The sequence below is a fragment of the Malus domestica genome, chromosome 10, assembly GCF_042453785.1.
Source record: "Malus domestica chromosome 10, GDT2T_hap1".
NCBI lineage: Eukaryota > Viridiplantae > Streptophyta > Magnoliopsida > Rosales > Rosaceae > Malus > Malus domestica.
The window spans coordinates 8,880,653-8,897,071 of record NC_091670.1 but is presented as its reverse complement, the minus strand read 5'-3'; the positions used below and the strand labels follow the sequence as shown (position 1 = coordinate 8,897,071).

Sequence of the window (16,419 nt, the reverse complement as noted above, 5' to 3'; positions counted from 1 at the left end):
CTTTCTTCAAGGGCCGTTGGGGCTTGATCTTGGATGAACGATGAACGAAGAACGAAGAACACTTTCTTCAAGGGCCGTCGGGGGTTGATCTTGAATTGGTGAATGATTGTTGATCCAAAAGGCCGTTGGGGCTTGATCTTAGGACGAACGAAGAATGAAGAACGAAGAGAGCTTTCTTGATTCTTCGGGAACCTGGATGCTTGAGAGCTTCGGAGTTTCAGAGCTTCAGAGCTTGCTTAATGATTTTGGTTCCTCCTTTAAATGAATGAAATAGGCTTGTATTTATAGAATTTTCCAAAGCCTAATTTTGAATATAATATCCCAGATGAAATAAGTCGTTTCTGCCAGGTGTTGACACGTGCCCTATTTGATGACTTTTCCAGCTCATTTCAATTTTCGTCGAGTCACACGCTACGTGTAAAATTTATGTAATACATGAGCGTTGACACTTTGATTTATCGGTCAACATTTATTTACCGAAATTTCGATGTCTACAGTATCCATTAGTGTAAATATTTTAAATTGAAGATCAAATTTATTCATTACATTCTTATAGGGTCGAGGAGTGTAGCTGTAAAAAACCATTAAAATCGGAGCTAAAATAACCGTTAAATTGTGAATTTTTTTTTATAACCGTCGAAAACTTTTGTTCCATTGCGCAATCTCTGAATGTTTTTTTTTTTACGATTTTTTACGTATGCAATCTCGGAGTGTGTACAAATAAATTTGACGGTTGGATCGTTGAAAAACGTTTCGTAGAATGCATATCGAGTCAAAATGGTAGATTAAACAAACACTTAGAGTTAATGTTATACTTCCCCATCAAGTATAAAATACGATTTTGTGGTATCCACTTGTGTAAATATTTTAAATTGAAGATCAAATTCATTCAATGCTTTCTTATAGGGTCAAGAAGTGTAGCTGTAAACAAATCATCAAAATCGGAGCTAAAATAACCGTTAAATTTTGATTTTTCGTTTATAACCGTCGAAAACTTTTGTTTCGTTACGCAATCTCTGAATATTTTTTTTTATGATTTTTTACGTATGCAATCTCGGAGTGTGTACAAATAAGTTTGACGGTTGGATCGTTAAAAAAAGTTTCATAAAATGCATATCTCCGTTAAATTTGCCTAAATTTTTAAGTGGGAAAAGTAATTTGTGCTAAATTTTTATTTATGTTTTTCAAGTATTGATTACACAAGATTTAGTTTGTGTGATGACATTTTCATTGTACAATTATCATTTTGTTTCTTTAGTGCATATTTTACATTGGTTATTATCTATTAAACCAAACAATTATTTATTTAATTTTTAAAAACCTATTCTATTTAAATACATATTATTTATTTATTTATTTATTAAACCAAAAAATTATTATTTTATTTTTTAAAATCGTAACAAAATTTTGGGGGGAATTTAAAATTTTGGGAGGGAATTTTGGAGGGATTTTTGCCGCCATAATGAAAATCTTTTGTCTGTTTTTATTTTAAAAAAATTCTGTCGGTTTTAACCGACAGTCATAAAAATTTCTGTCGGTTTTTTATTTAAAAATGTTTTTATCGGTTTTATTTAAAATTGTTTCTGTCGGTTAAAACCGACAGTAATGAAAATTTTCCAAAATAAAACACCTATATCTCTTCCTTGCGCCAGTGCCTTCTCCCTTCCCCCTTCCTTCCCCCTTTTCTTCTCTCCTCATTTCCTTCTCCGTCTCTTCTCCCCTTCTCCTTCTCGCTTCAATCACCATGGATGAACAATTCTAGAAGCAAGCTGAAGCTGTGAAAATGCATGCCGACTTAAAGTGGATATGTACTGGGGAGATATGGGCGTTGATCTCTGGGATGCATATACATGGAAGGAACAAACTGAAAAATATGAGGTGCGAGTTTTTTTTTTCTTCATTTAAAATGTAGAGAAATGTGTATGTATTAACCTCCATTTTATGAAACCTTTTCTTCGATGTTGTTTCCTCAGTTCATTTGGCCATTTCTTGGCTACTCTGATTTGTTTCATTTTTTTTTATATTTTTTCATCAACTAGTCACAAAATCACAGCAAAATTACAGCGATTTCCATAGAAATTTCCCGGAAAATCCACTGCCATTGAGACTCAGGAGGGTTAATTTTGTCAAAGAAGACAAGTTTTGGTTTTGCTTGCACGTAAAGAATTGATCTTTAGTGGCCAAAATATGAATCCTAGTTATCCTTTTCCTCCCACAAACAAGCTTCTTTGATTCGTTCTGATTACATGTTATGGCACACCGTACAAAAAGTAAAATAGAATTGAGAAAAGCTTGCGAGAGGGCCATGAACAAATACATTCAATATCTTAAGAAAATAGTAAAAACAATTTATACCACTGACAGTCTCACAGTAAGCTTAAGCCTATTCAATTAAATAGAAGGAACTAATTAAACATGATGAAATTATTGTCGTTAAATAATCATAATTCACTCGAAAGCCCACTGGTTCTCCCTACGAATCTTTTCTTCTTCCTCTGGAGTGAAATCGTTCGTGATGTTGAAGGTCGTGCGAATCTGTTCAGGTGTCTTCCCCTTGATCATGTTCGCCACAGTCTGACACGTCAGGTCAAGCAGGCCCTTGATGTCGAGATAGTTTGCCGCCATTATTAGGTCATAGAGAATGTTCTGGTCGATCTTCATGAACTCGGCGTCCCACTCCTTGACATTTTTCTCGCTGTCAGCAGCAGTAGCCCCCTCATCTTCACTATGCTTCCTGCAGTACTCGATGACCTTCGCAAGGATGGCGCTCGTCACATTTGGCAAAGGAATGGCATTCCCGGCGCATCCGTCCTCCACCATGTGCTTGATGGTCTGCGACTTCATGGCCACCGCCTCTTCCACCTCGAACATCTCGTCATCGGAGCTCTTTAGGTTTATCTTCTTCTTCAAGTCCGCTGATGATGATGAGGCCATTGTTTTGCTCTTTCAAAAATTATTAAGTTTGAGAAAACTTGGGAGACTAATTCAATTCGCTTTGAGGGTTGACTGGATGCTTTGTGTTTCAAGGGGTGTGAGATATTGGGGATTTTATACTACTAAGTCCCTATCTCGATCAGAGATATTTTATCTTGTCCGTGTAGGAACAGGAGAGCAATTCCTTTATGTTTCCGGATTAGTTTAGTAAATTTAAGAAAATATTCTCATATTCCGTATAGGAGAAGTATTTTTCTAGGGTTTTATTTTTCGGTGGCCTTCTTTTTCTCTCCGTGTGAGCAGTGGCGCTCCAAAAATTTATCTATGAGTGTGGGCGACGTGAAAAACATCCTGAATTTTTTGAACCAAAACATACCTTTACAAATTAAACCATACTATTATGATTCATACTTTATGGAAGAAACAAGGCCTACAAGCTTAATAATTTGCCACAACAATTTTTCGTGGTAGTAGCTGCGGAGTTGTGGGAAACTGATAACAGAAGCGGTGCTGTGGGCATCATCGAAGCATGAATCGATGGTTTCGAACCAGTAAGCGCAATTTTGGCTGCAGAAGAGTCATTTGAGTGTGGCTTCTTTTATACAATCACTGTACTTTTTAACGCCATTTGGCATGTTTAACAATCATTAACAATAAAACTAAAGCATAAATTTTATCAAACAAAAAAAAAAAGAAAAAACGAAAGCATAAACCCTCCCATTTAACCATTCAATTGGTGATTAAGACAATCACAAATCAAGCATATTTTGAGTACATAATAGTTTATTTTTCTCAACTTCTTCATGTAAAATCTTATATAGTATGAATGTACGGTACATCCGTCACGTGATAATATTACTTTATTTATATTCCATCTTCTACACCTATTATAATTTATAACACATAAATAGTAAAATCACTCATTTGTGTGGCTTGTAACATACATACATTTCTCCTTCAACATGTTTATACAACCTTCTTGTTTCATAAAAATTTAATTTCTTGTGTCACCAGTGGATCCCAAGATGTAACATTACTAATTAATCAAACATGTAAATATTGTAAAAGGAGAAAAACTTGTGTAGGGCTCAACTCGCCACTAAATTTTGCTGGCAAAAAAAATCTTATCACTTGAATATGAAATATTTGTGGCCGTTAAATAATTATTTCGTTTTCAATTTTTAGTTTTCACTTTTTTTCTTTGAGATGTGAGAAAACTATACGAGGGAATAGAGGAAGAAATAAGGGTGGTGGAACAAAGGTGAAAAAAACAAAGACGAATGAATGAAAACATAATCGTGAATGTGAAAATAATTAAAATAGTTTTTGGTTTAAGTAGAATGAGTCTGTTTTTTCACTCTTGTCAGATCACTCTCTTTCATTTCAGATTGTAACTCGCACCAGCTTTTATCTTGCTGTTCAGATGGGTTTAGATTCAAATAATGAGATTCAAGTTTCAACTTTAAGCATGTATTGAATCTTGAATATGCTGTCCAAAAGATAAGGTTGAAGAAAGTATTGAATCTTCTATTTGCTGAGGAGTTTATTCAAAACAACAATAACAGTGCCCTGTCATGATTTGGCAGTTGTGGAATCATCTACAGGATGATAGAATCTGTTGAAAAACCAAATCGAATCGGCTTTTACTGCATATCCATCTTGATTACGGTGCCAACTATAGTAAGCATGTGTTCGATTCTTGATGTCGAAAGTAGCATGACCAAAACTGGCCTCTCTATAAGCTGAGTAATCTGGCTGTGGTTCGGTCATACTGCACAACAAAAGAAAATGTTTGTAGATTATGCATGCAGTGTTAACAAACAGAAGGACGATGAGTCATGAAACACCGATATATCAAGCATACTGATATACTTACTTGGTCGCTAAGCCTTCAATATTTCCTCCGTCACCAATGGTAATGTACACTGGTGCAGATTGATCTTTCACAGGTTTGCAAATGCCATTGACGATGTTGTATGCAACATTGGATACACGTTCCTGTGTTGTACAGAAATCACTTATCAAGTACTGACATATTGAACCATCACTGTGAATGGAGGATGGTAAAAGGAGAGTGTATCAGAGAGGGATATTTCTGCAGTTTACTCGTCGTTAAATGGATTTCCTATATTTTATCAAAAGATTAAAATGTTTGATAAAGCTTGTCATTTCATTGAATTTAGAACTTTCTCGTACAAACTAAAAATAGTAACAAAGTTTTTAGGTATAATGTCCAGTTCTATGCAGATATCACCACATCAAATAACTGAGAAACTATACTCTTTAATAGATACGGACGTGTATATCAAGAACTTACAGATCGTTCATATGCATGGACATGACCAGCAAATACCACGTCAACTCTGTACTTCGAAAACCATGGCTCATTCATCACTCTCATGGTTTCTCCTTCCATATAGTGATAGTTGTAGCTGTTATACCACGGGGAATGCATTAAAATAATCAACCATGGTGTCTCGCTTCTATTAACCTTCAGTAGTTCCTCCTGGAGCCATGTGAGGGGTGTATATACCTTAAGAAAAAGAATGGTGTTAAAATGAAATTGTTCTAGTAATCAATTTAACATAGACTTCGTACAGATGGCCTCTCTAGCTTTATGGAGATCATCTACTTAGTGTAAACGTAAAGGATAGTTTTGGGAGCATAATCTATCGTTTGAAAATACAGTCACTACAATATATCACTACGTTATAAAAACCATGAGTACTGGCATTCAAAACAATTTAGACAGTGTCCTTTGTAGAGACGAATTAACTTTAAGGTACATACAACATGGTACAAAAGAGGAGTGATATGACTTTATCTGTTTATCTCATTACGACAATTATAAAAATTATACAGATGCCATAGTTATTCATGTGACATTCAGAGAAATTTTTTTTGTAACTGCTAAGCTTTTTTTTTCCGCTATATACATGCATATGCCTTGTGCATCTTTTGAATAAATTAAGCGAAAAACCTATGTGTATGTGTGTGTATGCCTATCCTTACCATATGCGGAATAAGAAGACAAGACTATGATGTATGCCGAAGCTCTCTTGATCGAATACCAGAAGGGGGAAGTACTCCCAGATGATTCATATGGGACATGATACCGGTGACTGCAAGGCTTAAAAGGTTTGGTTTCACCCTGCAACAAAAGCGCAAATCTTCTTCAGAAAATTACTTCACGCAATCAAATTTTTGGGAGTTGTAAATTTATAAAACATGAGCAGCAAAGGATCATTATACTAAATGATAAACTTGAAAAAGAAGATGATCTTATCCAAGCGAGAAATGACAAATAAGATTGTAAGATCAACTCTAATGCGTTATGAGAAGCTTTCAATTTCCGGGGCAAAATCGATTTCATAATTCCCTGCAGTTCATATCCAAGATTGATAAGCAACACTTCTCTCGACGAATCTTCCCCAAGTATACCACCTGACATTGTCATGATTTGGGTACTGATCTGCATAAGAGAGGTCCCCAACAAACAGTACAGCTTGTCCTTTCCGCGGGTTTAACTCGTAATGAGTAAGTGTCTTATTTGAGTCATAGGTCTGTCCCAGATCCCCTGCAAATGATATTAGATGTAAGCAAACACACCAGAGCCCAGCAATTTACATCGCAAAACACTAACAGTTGAGTCTCTTCATTATTCAGTTCCCAAGTTAAGGCAAACTCTTCCAATTTACGGAGTTGCACATATACCAGAGTACAAGTTTCATAAGATGAAGAATTATAATTTGGTTTCCCATCTTTCGAGATGAATGGAAGAGGCACATTGCAACAACCTCAAACTAGTACATAGCATGAAATTTTCTTTGGATCCCAATTCTACAAGTTGAACCAAATCTAAGTAGCTACATCACTTTAGGATGCATCCTATTCTGATACAAAACACTCACCTATGAGTCCAAAGGTGTAAGTGGCGTCCGGACCAACTTCAGGAGTAATAAACCAGAACTTCCGCTCAGTGTGGCCAATTCCAACCACATAGTAGTATTTGGTATTGAACTGCACATAATATATATATAGACATGTTAGTCATGTACACACTACAGTCAGTAGATTAGCTATTGGATCTTGACTGACGAATTTAGCGGATAGATCTGAACTACTTAAATATCATGTAAATTATATATCTTGTACCAAAATTAAAAATTAAACTTCGAACACACTACAGTCGCGTTCGTTGGCTAGATGCTTTGACTTCTTTAACACTTTCTTCCAGTTGCAAATGCAGGCACAATTATGTTGTGATTAAAGCCCATGTGCTCCTCTATGCATCCAACTTCAGATCTCTCCCATCACAATTGAGATTATATTCACATACATAACTGTTCTCTTAATGTCCTCATTTGAAGATCCTTTTTCACGAGTCAGTCAGTTTAATATTATGGTAGATTAAGGTATCAACTTAAATAATCTATGTTACACTGAAACACAATCACTATACTCAGAGATGTTGACTTAGGCATTGGAGATCCATTGACCAACCTCCCCTACCTTGTGGGCGAGTGATGTAACATGGACGACCAAAAAGAGGAGGAAGATGACAACGCCGAAAAAGAGCAGCAGAATTAATCTATATTTTTTGAGAAGGAGGTGGGCTTTGAGGTTTAGAGGGAGGCGATTCCCATTTTAATTTTATTTTTGCTTTTTGGTTCTCATTTTAGTACTTTCATATCAGTTTTTTGTTATAATTTTTATAAACTTAAAAGAGTGACTATAATTGTATATGGGTCTAAATTTTGGTTATTTTTTCAAATTTTATAAAAGCATGAAATTACCCATATGCATTTATTGTTTTTCATTTCTTGGTTGTTAGTAAACACATGCATGAATGAGAATCATACTCTTGGTTATTAACAAACATGCCATAATATTTTGTTTGATACTTGTAACTCATTATCATTTGTATGTATATATCTAATTGCTAACATTTATGAGTTGGAGTGCTAGATGGATTGAACTTGTTAGCAATTAGATGGAATGTTTATCAAGTCAAATAATCAACTGGTCAGAATAACGCATAACAAAATTTCTCTCCCTCTCAACATAAATAAGTGTAATGAATAATTAGTGTTAGTACTGTGTTACTGTTTCGTTCTACCCCAAACGTTCTTTGAAGGCTTCCAAACTTTCTTAAAACCAAGTCCAAAAATGTAGAATAACAGCTAGAATATGTTTGTTCCATAACAAAAATAATATAATTGTAACTTGGGCACCAAAATCCTGTTGGATTGCAAGCAACATACAGACCATGTTTTGCCGTTCTTGATAGCCCATCAACTCAAACAAAACAAACCACCCTAACTGTTCATGACCTCATAATCGTAAACTACGGTTATTACATGTTATGCAGACTTACCGTACCTAGAAATCCCAATCCAACTTCCATTTTTAGGGGTGCAAGTTGGAGTAGGTCACCGATTTCTGATAGTAAAATCTCCGAAGAACTAAAAATTCTAAACCTGAATATTTTCCAAACAATTGTAACAAAAATTGGAATGCATTTAGCAATTCCGATTATTCTGAAATAAATTTCCAAAAAAAATTCTAATTTCTTATAGTTATTTACTTAAATCATGTACTTTGTTATCAACTTTTATATTTTATTCTCAAAGATAACATTATGTACACAACAATCATCATCCGGGATTGATGTGTACAAATTTACAATTGTGCGTCTCACATACATAATTAGATCACACACGTAAGAGATTGACATCCATCAACGGGTGACATTGAAAACAAACCTCCTTACAAGAAGGATAATGCTTGTATTTCCTCATGTGAGATCTAATTGTCCATTCGCTCACCATTTATGAATTTTTATAATTCGAATATTATAATGAAAATCATTATTTTTTTTTATCATCATCTAAAAATCATATTTCCAAAATAAATCATTTAAATATTTGCAAAACATCATAATCGGCATCTTTCCCTTATTCGGCTTCTCGTTATTTTCTCCAACAAGAAAACAAACAAAATAACCATCCCCCATCAAATTTCAAAGCCAAACAAACAATGGCATTATCCAACTACCATTCAAATCCAACACTCCACACAATCCCCCCCCTCCACGTGCCGCCTTGTGATTCGGCCACACATTACCCGCTCCCGTAAGCAAACCCCACTAAAATCCATTATCTACACCACACTCCTAAACTCCCGCACATCATCACCGTCGCTTTCGTTCAATCATTACTAGGTTTCATTTTTCAACGGTTGTGTTCTCTTTTATGCTTAAACCCGACCGCATAGGATTAAACACTTCAGGTCCTCGTCGACTTTATAAACCAAGCCAAGTCCTCCGGGGGGCTACCAATCGGCCTCTGCTGTTCAACAATGGAACGCATTCTCTCTCTCCTCGTCACTTTCTCTCTCCTGATCGTCTCGCGTGCGCAATCGGACAGCGCAGATCCCCTGATCAGGCAAGTGGTGGACGGCGGCGATGAGTCCCACCACGACCACGACCACGACCACGTTCTCGGGGCCGAGCACCACTTCTCGCTCTTCAAGCACAAATACGGCAAGTCGTACGCGAGCAAGGAGGAGCACGACTACAGGTTCGACGTGTTCAAGGCGAACCTCCGCCGTGCCGCGCGCCACCAGCGGCTCGACCCCTCGGCTCAGCACGGCGTGACTCGGTTCTCCGATATGACCCCTGCCGAGTTCCGGAAAAGTCAACTCGGACTCAGAGGGCTGAAGCTGCCCGAGGACGCCACCAAGGCTCCGATTCTCCCGACGGAGAATCTGCCTGAGGATTTTGATTGGAGGGAGCATGGAGCCGTCACCGCCGTTAAAAATCAGGTCTTTTATTCTTTTTATTTTTAGTAATTTTTTTGTAACTTAACTTTAAGGTATCTGTTTATTGATTGGGATATTCGGGGTGTTTTTTTTTTTTGGAAATTAGGGTTCGTGCGGATCGTGCTGGAGTTTCAGTACTACAGGAGCGTTGGAAGGTGCACACTTTCTCGCAACTGGAGATCTTGTGAGCCTCAGCGAGCAGCAGCTTGTGGATTGCGATCATGAGGTTTGACTGCTTCTTTTTCTTTTTGTTTTATTTGGTGTGTTTCTGCTGTATGAAGAATTGGGCGTTTTTATTAGTTTGTATATATTTTGGGGATTTCGATTGGTTGATTTTGTTCGATTTTGATTGGCAAATTCTTTTGGGTTTGTGTCAGAATATTTGTTACAATTGTTTTGTTCAAATAATTTGTAATTGTGGTCTGCATGTGGAGGCCCCACATGGAATCTGGATGAGGACGAATAGTTATCTTCCTCAAATATACTTTGTTTTTGTCTGGCAGTAGTGAAGGGCACAAACTTGAACTTTTTGGTTGCATTTATAACATACCCTGAGACGGTGTCTGAAGTCTCAACACTTGTCACAAGGAGAATGGAAAAAGGTTGAAATTGTAAGGATTTAGCTAAAAATTTGGTTTATAAGTTGCAGGAAATATGGTCTTTATGATGTGATTGGTGTCTGCTGTTTGTTATATCTGTTGTATTTATAACCTTATTGTTGGTGAGTATTAGTCTGTTCTGTGTTGAGTTCAGGAGTGACATGATTGTTGAATACTTTAACCGGGCGTTGCTTGGTTTTAATTTGTTTATCACAATTCATGGCGGGTTTTGTCTTGGATTTATTAAGATTGTGATATGTATAAGTTTCATTTGGATCTAAAAGGTCAATGGTTGTTGTTTGCTTATTGTGTTGAAGGATTTGAAACAGAAGTGGTTCTTGTTTTTAACCAGCGTTGATGAAATGTATGCGCTCCTGCTTATGAAGCACCGTTCTCATTCTACATGTGTTGCAATTTGTTGTCTTTGATAATACATTAGGAATGCATGTCGAATGGTGTTATCAAGTTCTTGTGTTTGTGTTTCGTAGTAGTACATAATGAATGATGCTTGTTATTGAGCAATAGAACTGCTTGACTTTTGCAATCATTCTATGATGACTCCTACTGAGAGGATTTTTCCTTAAATTGCTGTTTCTTACGCGTTCCTTCTGAACATTGTGCAGTGTGATCCAGAGGAGGCAGGTTCATGTGACTCCGGATGCAATGGTGGACTCATGAACAGTGCCTTTGAGTACACACTCAAAGCTGGTGGACTAATGAAGGAAGAGGATTATCCATACACTGGTACTGATCGTGGAACCTGCAAATTTGACGAGAGCAAAATCGCAGCATCAGTTTCCAATTTCAGCGTTGTCTCCCTCGATGAGGATCAAATTGCTGCCAACCTTGTGAAAAATGGTCCTCTTGCAGGTACTTAGAACTTTAGAAATTTGTAATTTTGTTTCTTTCCCTTTCTGTTAATAAGTAGTTTGTTATTCATATGTTCATCGTGAAATTTCAGAGCGTTACGTTAAAGATGTTGGCATAAGCTCTAATAGTGGTTAGGATTGGCTGGTGTTAACGATTTTCCGTTGTTCGAGTGCAGTGGCTATTAACGCGGTGTTCATGCAAACTTATGTTGGTGGAGTTTCATGCCCCTACATATGCTCAAAGCGGTTGGATCACGGGGTGTTACTCGTAGGTTACGGTGCAGCTGGATATTCTCCCATCAGATTGAAGGAAAAGCCATACTGGATCATCAAGAACTCCTGGGGAGAGAACTGGGGAGAGAATGGATTCTACAAAATCTGCAGGGGCCGAAACATCTGTGGCGTGGACTCCATGGTCTCGACTGTTGCTGCAGCTTCGGTGAAGACCAACTCTGAGTAGTAGGGGCCAACCCTAGCTTACAATTGCAGTTGTGTTGAATGTATATACAGGTTGTGGTGACATTCATTGGGCATAACTCCAATTGTTTTGCTGTCTTCTGTGAGGCATGCAAAACATATGACCAAACAAACATAAGACTCCATTTATCTTATATAAATCTTGGTGTTTGCCCGAACAGCTTAAATGTCCTTTTTTTATGTGTTGATGCAAGTTGTCGGAAATATACATGGATTACGGAGTATAGTTATTGCTTTAGCAAGAACATGCGTGCTTATTTAGTCTGCTTATCCAATTTTATCCGCTGCGTCAAAAGGTTCCTTCTCCCATGTTTCAGATTCTTGAAAGTGCACTTTTAGTGGTGCAACTTGGATCGTAACTTGTGAACCAGACGGAATGTTTATAAATTTTTCAGCTCGGAATCGGTTGGAATAGGGTATTAGTATCGATGTAAGTCTAACTATACAACTCCAATAATTAGTTCGAGTTTGAAGACCTTCGATCTGATCCAGCCGGAAACCAGGCCATGCACATTGTTGTGATATAAAAATACGTTGCCTAATCAGTGAAGGAAAACCCAAATGAACAATATTTGGTGTATTGTTTTTAAACTAAATTATCAAAATGTATACAAGGAAATTAACCTTTAAAGTTTAAAGTGTTTTGCGACTTAGTACTACGGTCTAGTGGTATTCCTCTATATTCCTCTTCATTTGTAACTGAGAGGTTTTAGGTTCGATTCTTGCCAAATGCGAGTTTGAATCACATTATTGCTTGCTCATTGTGAGACTAAGCCCACCACGTTGCCTTAGTGTAGATAATATAATTTATTAAAAAAAAACCACCTTTAAAGTGTTATAAAAAAATAAAAAATAAAATAATATAAAAACATTTTTAGTCTCTATGTAGGCACGGAGGATTTACTCAAGTTGACTAAAGCAGTGTTTTCTATCTACAACAAGTTTGAATTCCTCTCCTCATAATTTTTATATATATTTAGTGTAGAATATATCATATTGTTAATTTGTCACCAAAAAAAAAAAATCCCAATTTGTGTGGCCACCACCAGAATGTGATTAGCAGTGGCGAGGCAAACGGATCTCACAGCGATTTAAAAGGATTCAAGATGAAATCGAACAGATTCGAAACAAAATCTATTGGCGTTTGCGGTAGAGATCGTCGTCGATTTCTTGTAATTTCATAAATTTGTTTGGGTTATCAAGAGCAAGAGTCAGAGAAGTGAAGGAGAGAGAGTACAAAATATTCTTTTAATCTTAATATGGGTTAAATTGTACTTTTCTTGCACAAACTAAAGAAGCACATAAAACTAGGGCTAGGTTCGGTTGGCAAACCGTGTCAAAGTAGTTGTGTCACCAACCAGCCACATATACATAATTATCGAAAATCAGTTACCGCTATTCAACCATCTTCTTGCGGTTGCCAAAAATTGGTTCAGCCAAAATTATTGGCTGGTTCGGTTGGTAAATAGTACAATCGGTGTTTTCGACTTCTTCCTCGCTATCTTCCAATTCCAAGGGCTCAATTTGATTTTCAAATTGGGGTGCTTGTTCAATTGCATTGTGTGGTTCATTTTGCGTTAATCCATGTTGTGTACTAACGGTTGATTAGTTAGACTCCATTATCCTAAACATAGCAATGCATATACATTCAAAATCATATATATATGTACATGTATATATAGTATCAATAATCATCATGCTATCAATTTTGTTAACAATATTTTCTATATTTATTATGGCATGAATCATATACATATACATATATTTTATAAACCCTAAAACTGAGGAGTCAAGCATGTAAAAAATACCTAAAATATCTAAATACAATATATATATATATATATATATATATATATATATATATATTGATAGGTATGGCATACCGCCGACATACAAAATCAATTACCAAAGTCATGTGTCATAGCCCGTCCCAGAAATGTACTTTATTTTATCATCGTGGTTGTGAAAAGACAGATTTGCCCTTGAGCGTCGGATGTGTGTTTGTGTGGAATTAAAGAATTGAGTCAAATTGAGTCGATTAGTTCTATCCCTAACTAATTGGACAACTAACTAATTGTACCCAATTAGAACTAAAAGATTAAAGAGTTGGGATTGGTGTGCATTTTTAGACCACACAAATCCATACCCTTCTCTCTCTTTCCCGTGCTTTCTCTCTCATCTCGCAAACTCTCTCTTCACTCTCTTTCGTACGGACCACCTTGAAACTGAGCCAAATCTTCATAGATCGAGGAAGAAAATGGTACCAAAATGGTTCCATTGTGTTCGTGAGGACCCTACGAGTTCAAAGGTACCCATTTCAGGTAAGAACTCGTTCGATTTCACGTTGAAAACTCAAGCTCCGAGTTGAACACTATTCATGAACTTTTGAATGGTTATGTTTTAGGACAATCCAAGCCTTCAGCGAACTCTAGGAGGTTCTCACGAAGCTCGGTTTTGATGTCGGGATCACGAGGTTCGAAGGTGGCCGGTTTTGTTGAGATTTTTTCGACGTGTTTTCGAAGGATTTGAGGCTCCAAAGAGGTGAGACTTATTCCAAGGACGAGCGTATCCACGGGAGACTCAGGGGTTACGACCCGTCAACATATCAGTGAGTGAGCTTTTGTTTTCAGTATATATTTATATACTTGATTTATTTCCCAGAAATGTGTTTTAAATGAAAGTATGCTTTGAAACAATATGCTAAATGACTTTATATTCTGAATATGCATTTCCATGGTTGCATATATATATAAATGTGGTGTTGTGGAGGCACAGGTAAGTTCGAGTAAGTTATGTTTGATTAGGTGAACTACAAACGGCTTGATCCCTATTTAGGGTACATAGGCAGTCTAACGAGAGGTTAGATGCAGCCATTCAATAAATGAGATGAACATGTTGATTGTCTATATGAGATGTGATTAAAACAAAAGCCTTAGTTGTGAATAGAATGATTATAAATGTATTGATGAACATTGAACTCATAACCTGCACCAGGGTGGTTGCGATTTAGCCAGAGAGAGTTGGCACATGCCTGTATATTAAGTCACCTCCCGCACCATATGCTCACATTGGATCCAATTTAGGTGCACAGTCTTGTTGTATAGACCACTATAGGTGGTTCCGATTCGTAGGTGACTAACGATTTATCGCACAACTAGCGTAAGGGCGTAGCATTGAGCATAATTATATTACACCCAACCTTGTCGTACAGACCATTTCAGTGGTTCCGACTTATGTGCAGTATATTGCCGTATAGGTCATAGAAATGACTCCGGCTAGATTGAGTTTGAGCTAGGAATTCAGCCGTACAGACTACCACAAGAGTTCCGGCTAACATATTACATTTCTATGAAATTATTCTTACCTGGATTGTTTACTTTGTTATATTTTGGCATGGCATACATTTGAAAATGATTATGTGAAGCATGAACTAAATTGATATGATTTCATATATATATATATATATATATATATATATATATGTATGTATGTATGTATGTATGTATGTATGTATGTATGTATGTATATGCTCATATCTTGATTCTGGGAAAATTATACATGTTTTACAGCGAGGGGTTAGTTATGCTGAATAATGAAATGATTTTGTAAAACATTTGTTTCTGCCCACTCACGCTTTCTGTTTTACGCCCCTCCAGGTTCTAAGTAAGATTGTTGTTGATGGCTCGGGATCTTCGGAAGTTCTGACCTATTTGAATAATAGTAGGACATTCCTGGTACTGTGTAACTAGTACTTGTCCTACTGGACTGCACCTAGACTTTATGCTCTAATTATGAGTGTTTACTGTTGTAACTAACTCCTATCACTTTCTGTTTAGTAGTCTACTCTAGTAATGTGGTTTTTAATTATTCGTATATTTGCTATCTTTATCGCTTTCGCACTGTGCACATGGCTACGTCACTCTCACGTAACGGCCAGCATGCCTTGGCCTTGGTCGGGGTGTGTCATCGTGCCATTAATTGTCGGTTCAGTAAAATGCCAACCGATTATGAAAAAATGTCAAAACTATACCATACCATTATGAGCCGACCGGTTTGGTTCGGTCGGTAAATCGGTTTATGGCATAATTTTCCACCCGTACATAAAACACGAGCCCCCATGCCATTGATCTTAAACTAATTAATAAAAATAATTCATTGATCTAGCCTAAAAACGAAATTTACTGTTGATATATCCCTAAATACAAAAGAATCTATTGACTTTAACAGAAAAAACCTTAATTTTTATATATATTTAGTGTAGAATATATCATATTGTTAATTTGTATAAAAAAAAAAAACAGAGTTTATCATTCGTCAAATTCTTTTTTTTCTTTTTTGAGAAAAATAAATTCTTTTGATCATTTAGGCATTAAGATTTGGAGATATATTTTGACAGTCCACCCATAAAAATGTCAGTGGCATGCCAGTTTTGCTGCCGGGCACCATTTCATGACTTTGACCAACTAAAAAAACACTTGCATTTTTGAAAATCAGATCATTATAAAGACATGGTTGTTCTTCTACACCTTCCACAAATCCATAAACTACTCGATAAAGAAAGAAGGATAGTGAACTTCGCTTGCCTTCATCTTCTCTTCTACCACCTTGTTAATCTCAAATCTCTCCAACTTTTCATTTCTTTTTTAAAAGCTGTATGTAAGAATTGGAGGGAACTAAACGAATTTAACTTTTCTATTGAAGATCCTTAGTTTGTTTAG

At 36.5% G+C, this 16,419-nt stretch overlaps 3 protein-coding genes and 1 long non-coding RNA gene across 4 annotated transcripts; 2 read left to right on the top strand and 2 right to left on the bottom strand.

The window, feature by feature from the left end:
• Positions 1 to 2,438: 2,438 nt before the first annotated feature.
• LOC103445115 (SKP1-like protein 1A) lies at positions 2,439 to 2,991 on the bottom strand. Its single transcript, XM_008384094.3, has one exon. It carries the CDS (start codon positions 2,932 to 2,934, stop codon positions 2,449 to 2,451), a length of 486 nt encoding a protein of 161 aa, XP_008382316.1. The 5' UTR covers positions 2,935 to 2,991; the 3' UTR covers positions 2,439 to 2,448.
• A 1,484-nt stretch (positions 2,992 to 4,475) lies between these two features.
• Positions 4,476 to 8,341, bottom strand: LOC103445138 (purple acid phosphatase 2-like). The gene is made up of 6 exons (XM_029109132.2): positions 8,312 to 8,341; positions 6,846 to 6,954; positions 6,384 to 6,511; positions 5,252 to 5,467; positions 4,811 to 4,932; positions 4,476 to 4,705 (listed from the first exon to the last, which is right to left on the bottom strand). The coding sequence occupies exons 1-6, from the start codon at positions 8,339 to 8,341 to the stop codon at positions 4,507 to 4,509; spliced, it is 804 nt and encodes a 267-aa protein (XP_028964965.1). The 3' UTR covers positions 4,476 to 4,506.
• Positions 8,342 to 9,121: 780 nt separating this feature from the next.
• On the top strand, positions 9,122 to 11,861 carry LOC114827547 (cysteine protease RD19A). The gene is made up of 4 exons (XM_029109559.2): positions 9,122 to 9,759; positions 9,863 to 9,982; positions 10,979 to 11,225; positions 11,401 to 11,861. Exons 1-4 carry the CDS (start codon positions 9,295 to 9,297, stop codon positions 11,682 to 11,684), a joined length of 1,116 nt encoding a protein of 371 aa, XP_028965392.1. The 5' UTR covers positions 9,122 to 9,294; the 3' UTR covers positions 11,685 to 11,861.
• Positions 11,862 to 13,876: 2,015 nt separating this feature from the next.
• Positions 13,877 to 15,568, top strand: LOC139188463 (uncharacterized). Its single transcript, XR_011571890.1, has 3 exons — positions 13,877 to 14,022; positions 14,106 to 14,309; positions 15,358 to 15,568. It is a non-coding gene; the product is annotated as an uncharacterized lncRNA (long non-coding RNA).
• The last annotated feature ends 851 nt before the right edge of the window (positions 15,569 to 16,419 follow it).